This window comes from Morone saxatilis, unplaced genomic scaffold (assembly GCF_004916995.1).
Source record: "Morone saxatilis isolate NCDOM2014 unplaced genomic scaffold, NCSU_SB_2.0 Contig15, whole genome shotgun sequence".
NCBI classification, from domain to species: Eukaryota; Metazoa; Chordata; class Actinopteri; family Moronidae; genus Morone; species Morone saxatilis.
In genome coordinates, this window is record NW_023339707.1 from 26,301,835 (window position 1) to 26,307,653 (window position 5,819).

General features: G+C 37.4%; 2 protein-coding genes across 2 annotated transcripts in view; both read left to right on the forward strand.

Annotated features, from left to right (window-relative positions):
- Nucleotides 1-3,931, forward strand: part of si:dkey-150i13.2 (mitochondrial carnitine/acylcarnitine carrier protein) — a 9,561-nt gene extending 5,630 nt beyond the window's left edge. Inside the window, exons 5-9 of the mRNA XM_035657032.1 lie at nucleotides 497-614; nucleotides 1,920-1,992; nucleotides 2,555-2,664; nucleotides 3,052-3,173; nucleotides 3,584-3,931. Of these exons, the coding sequence (XP_035512925.1) occupies nucleotides 497-614; nucleotides 1,920-1,992; nucleotides 2,555-2,664; nucleotides 3,052-3,173; nucleotides 3,584-3,646 (486 nt within the window). The 3' untranslated portion in view covers nucleotides 3,647-3,931. The remainder of the gene's footprint in view (nucleotides 1-496; nucleotides 615-1,919; nucleotides 1,993-2,554; nucleotides 2,665-3,051; nucleotides 3,174-3,583) is intronic.
- A 935-nt stretch (nucleotides 3,932-4,866) lies between these two features.
- The window catches only part of taz (tafazzin), a gene marked incomplete at its 3' end in the record, with an annotated part of 3,000 nt that continues 2,047 nt past the window's right edge, over nucleotides 4,867-5,819 (forward strand). Inside the window, 2 exon segments of the mRNA XM_035657033.1 lie at nucleotides 4,867-4,919; nucleotides 5,334-5,435.

Genomic DNA, 5,819 nt, shown 5'->3' on the forward strand with positions numbered 1-5,819 from the left:
ATGATTATTTTCATTAGGATTCATTAATTAATTAATCCATTAATCCATTGATTGTTTGATCTTGTAAAAATTCTGAAAATAGTGAGAAATGCCGTCACCAACGTGACACCTTCACAACCAAACGAAAGTCCAGACCTCAAATTTATTACAAATACATTCAAATTAAGAGAATTAAAAGCAGCAAAAGTGGAATGATTGGATGTTTTGGCATTTTGTAGCATATGATGATTATCAAAATAGTTTAATTCATAACAAAGCATCTTCACATGTTTATATGCAACAATTCTAATTTGTAAAAGCTGCAGATAATTGGAAAAAAAGTACCATTATGTTAAGTTTGTACTTAAGTATGTGTTACTTTCCACCACTGGATGCCCAAAACAAATACAAGAGAAATACTTGGAAGGTACCGCTCAGTCAGGAACTCATTGTGTATTCTCTATAACCTTTTTGTGACTGAACATAAGTAAAAGTTCTGTGGTTGTGTGTTTTCCAGGTGCAGGCTAGCAGTGGCAAGGCGAGGTACTCGGGTCCGCTTGACTGTGCAGTCAGACTCTATAAGGAGCAGGGGATCCGCAGTGTCTACAAAGGGACTGTACTGACTCTCATCAGAGGTAAACATCACTGCGTGTGTGTGTGGAAGAAGTGTGCAGAGGTCCCACTTAAAGGTCCAGTGTGTCACATTTAGGAGGATCTATTTTTTCAAAAACAGAACTGTGTTTTTATTTTAATTGCATATGAAGTAGTAGTTAGTTTATATGAATATCAAATCATATTTTATATTTAACATCAAGGGCCAAAAGTAAAAGTACTCATTATGCAGAAAGGCCCATTTCTGAATAATGTTTATTATGTTATTGAATTATAATTATTGCTGCATGAATGCGTTCATCACTTTAATGATGCAGCTGGTAAATGTGGAGCTCATTGTAATCACGTCATACGCTGCTGGGTAGTTTAACCTATAAGAATAGTTCATTCATTTTATTTTGTATTAATAATCAGATCTGCAAACTAAAGCTATCAAATAAATACAGTGCAGTAGAAGTATAAAGTAGCATAAAATGGAAAAACCTCAAAATAAGTTCAGTTCAGTTCAGTTTTATTGGTCATTTGTAGTTTGACCATTGGCAGCTTATATATTAACACAGGGTCAGCGGTGCAATGAGACAGCAGTTGAGAGAAGATTATACAGCAGGAAGTCATAAAGATAAAACTAGATGAAGAAAAACCACGAATGGCGGCTAGTTTGGAAACACTCTCTTATATTACGGAAAACTCAGTATTTCCTTCATTTCTGTGAGGAAAACTAAATGAAATTGTTATTTGTAAAGTTGATATATTATTATTTAAGATCTAAACTTTAAAGACCTGAACACAGTCTTTATTCACAGTCCTCACTGTCTGATAAACAGCCTCGACTGCATTAGTAAAGTACTAATAGAACAACTCAGGGAGAAGAAAAACACTAAATCTGTCAAAAAAGAAGCCTGTTAAGTCTGTAAGATGATTACTAATAAATAAAATACATAATGCAGACAGAGAATTGGGTCGATGATGTTGATCAGTCAGAGGTTGTTGTTACTTCACTCAATGATAAAACAGGTTGGGAACAACTGTTTTAGATGGACAGGGGTTAGTTTCAGGGTTAGTTTTCATTAGTTTCTGGAGGCGGTGTGTCGCTCTGCCGGACGCTCCTGATTTGCATAAAGTAGCTTAAAGCTCTCCTGTATGTAAATGAGGAGCCGCCAGCGTGACTCCCCGTCTCTGGAAGCACGCCACATTGCACGGTTGCTCACATAAACAACGAGTGGAAAGCGAGGAAATGAGTGCGGCCGCGTCCCGTCAGCGTTGTGTGTTTACTGTTGAATACAAAGGGCAGGAAGAGTTTACAGCCTCTCTGTCGCTCCCTCTCTTAGATGTGCCTTCTAATGGTCTCTACTTCCTGACATACGAATACCTCAAACGCTTCCTGACACCTGAGGGTCAAAGGTGAGTAACCGTGGTTACAGTGGAGAGGGCAGTGGTGGAATGTAACTAAGTACATTTACTCAAGTATTGTGCTTAAGTACAAGTTTAATGTACTTTCATCTCATTTGCTCCACTGCATTTATCTGACAGCTTCAGTTAGATTGTAAGATTTTTGCACACAAAGTTTAAATGTGAAGATTTGCTGTTCTTCCTCTGAGTGATTTTAATAATTTAAATGCATTTATAATAATTTTAAGGTTTGGGCTTTTGGTTGAACAAGCATTCTGCATTGTGAAGGTGTCACTTGGGGTTCTGGGTAATTTCTCACCAATCAATCGATGGATTCATGGAGAAAATAATCAGCAGATGAATCCATAATGAAAATAATCATTAGTTGCAGCAAAATAGTTCAAAATGAGCCTCCGCCTCAACCAACTACACCAGTTAAATCCTGCTTTTACATTAATGCATGAGTCATAACAATCTAATGATATCATATATGATAGTGCTATACCTCCACCACTGGAAGAAGTGTTTAAATCTTTTAAATCCTGTAAACCTCACCTGTGTTATGTGTTGCTAGTGTTTCTCAGCTCAGCACTCCCAAAATCATCCTGGCTGGTGGTGTAGCAGGGATATTAAACTGGACGATCGCTCTTCCTCCGGATGTCCTCAAGTCCAACTTCCAGACAGGTACGTGAGTCAGAGACAGACAGTGTTGGAGACAGGGCAGTGCTCTGTGGTGCAGAATGACTGTAGTCTACAGGGAGACAGATGGACGTTATGGTGATTATTTTGGTTTATGACATTAAAGGTCCAGCGTGAAACATTTAGGTTCTATTGTCAGAAATGGAAAATAATATCCATAGCTATTTTTTCATTAGTGTATAATCACCTTTGTGTTTTCGTTACCTTAGATTATCTAGAGTACCCGCCTGTGTTGACATGATTTATAAACGTAGGGCATTGCATGTTAAAACTGGTGGTGTGTTTGTAGTGTGTGTCTGTCCTGTCTGTGGTGTAGTCATGTGTGATGTGTGTCTGTGTGCTGTTTGCCAGACTGACAGCACGTGTGTGCAGCTGCAGATGGGAAGTACAGAGGTCTGGTGGACGTCCTGAGAACGCTGCTGAGAGAAGAAGGACCTACAGCCCTCTATAAGGGATTCAATGCCGTCTTTCTGCGAGCCTTCCCTGCCAACGCGGTACATCTTTGCTCTCATATTTTACTCTTAATTAGGGCTGCACGATTAATAAAAGTGTAATATCCAAATACTTTTTGATAAAAGTAAAACGTGAGACAAACAGCATTATAATGAGGTGCTGCAGAGACGCTCTGACCTACAGTATCTTACTCTCCAGATTTAATACAACATGTTTTTTGGTACAAACCCCCCAAAATCATGATTTTAATTATTTCTTTCAGTGAAAGTTAAAGTTGTGATGCATGAATGATAATTTGTGAATCACATCACGTCTAAATGATCCTAATATGATGTTTTTACCATATGGTGCAGCCCGACTCTTAAACATGTTTCTGCTCCTTTACTGCCGGATAACAAGTGAACAGCTTCATCGGCCTTTAATTCCCTTCCTCCCTCTCTTCCTCCCTCAGGCCTGTTTTTTGGGGTTTGAGGTGGCTTTGAAGGGACTGAACGCGCTCGCACCCAGTTGGTGAAATGAGCCTGTAACTGGGAACCAGTCTGAACCAGCCTCTCTCATCTGTTCCTCTGCAACACAAAACTGTTATTAGTGTTTTTAGTGTCTTTGGAGTCACACGTCAGGATGTTTAAATGTAATGAATTATTGTACCCTTAAATGTGATTTTACATTTAATTTTACAAATAATTTGTTTTATATTGTCATCCTTAAACTCACTTTTTGTGAGTAACAGCACGACATAAATGCACACTTATGAATGTATGATTTTAGGATATAAAATAAAACATTATTTGTTTTTTGACCTTGTGTTTCCAAACCATTTGTGATGTTTGTAAAATAATAAATTTACATTTACATTACATTCAGTTTAGAATGGCTTTAAATATGTTTCTAATCTACAAGCTCTGCTAAAAGTCACTATTCATTTATGCTGGTGAGGAGGTTTGTTTGTGGGGGGAGTTTTATAAGCTTTGTGATTAAAGTATTTGAATAAAGAGTGTGAGTGTCTGCTGTTTACACCAAAGCTGAATTAACCAAAAGGCAAAGTGGCCAACTGCCCCTGGTTGTCTGTGTGGGGACAACTGTGTGATCTTTTGTTTGGTGAAAGACGGTAGGGAACTACATGTAATTTAACTTGTAGTTCAGTTCTTGACAGAGTTCTTTAGTGTGGATTCATCCATTTTATATATGAAAAAAAATCTGTGTCGATCTTATTGCCCTCAAAACCAAGAAAAAGGTTTTAAAATCCTAATTCTCCTTATTTATTTACTTTATACAATGAAAGAACAGATGGCAAATTGTTTCTTATTCTAATTCACAGAAATCACAAAAATATTCAATATTCGATACTAAATCTAACCTGCGACACTCATTTAATGGGTAACAAAATGTAACCATCTTTATTATTATTATTATACTGCATATTATATACATTATATATCACCACTTTTTATTCAATAATTCTCCATTAAAGAATAAAAACAGACGAGGTGCTTCACCGTTGACCTCCTTCCCGGCACCCGTTACCCATAGATCCGCCTTTCTAAACGCGGAAGCGGGTTGTGGACTACAATAAACGTGTTTAACGGAACATCTCATCCGTTATCTTTATTTCTGAAGCTGCAACCGGAGAAAATAAAGTGAAAAACAAAAAACTCACTCACTGCAAGCAGCGCGTATTGTTATTATTGGCCTAAAATTTACGCACCCCCAAAACTACAATACCCACAATTCAGTGCGCGGGTTTGAGTTCCGGGGTCAGTGACCATCGTCCTGTCAACAGGAGAAAGGTGAGTTAATGTTTGATCTTGTGGTGTTTTCTGTACTTTTCAAGTTATTAAAGTCTTAAAGAATATACAATAAACCCTCGTAGATCTTTATATTCCTATTTAAGAACAAAAAATGCTGTTTTTTGACGGTTATTGTACGACAGAGGGTCAGAGTCATTAAATAACAGACAGTTCATGTTGAATAACTGTCAGTACAGCTTGTGTTTAACGTTACTATAAACCTTTAACCTGCCAGTGTATGGATGTGTTATTCTACCGACGTTTAATGTCTCAGAGCCTCAATGTGTCAGGAAACTATGGCTCGTAGTCAGCTAGCAGGCTAACGTCTGTAATAATAACAATAATAACAATAATAATAACAATAATAATAAAGAGGGTAAAGGACGTGCTGCAGGCTCATATATTCCTCCACAGTCAAACAGCTGCAGACTGAAGCAAAGCCTGAGGCTGAGAGGTCAATAAGACTGTCACAGCAAGAACATGAATACCAACCAAATCTACCAACAAAGGTAAAAGGTACTGGATACTAAACCACTTTTACATCATTTATCCAACTATAATAACATGTTATATTCAGAACTGTCCAATGAACCCAAACAGTGAACTCAGGAACTGCAGGAAGTTTGTGTAAAACCAGAGATTTGGATGAATTCTGAGCAGATTATTTCCTGTTTTAGGGAACTTTTTATACAATCCTCTGTATTATGTATTTTTTTTATAATTTTTAACAAACTTTATAAGCTTCTTTTTTGTAAACCGCAGACGCCATTTCCAGTGCGCCGTCAAATCTAAAATCTAACATTTGGAAGACATTTCGATTCTATACGAAAGAAGGAAAGTTGAAGACAAATCTTAACACTTAACCTGTGAAGTGGATGCTAACCGAGCTAGAACACGCAA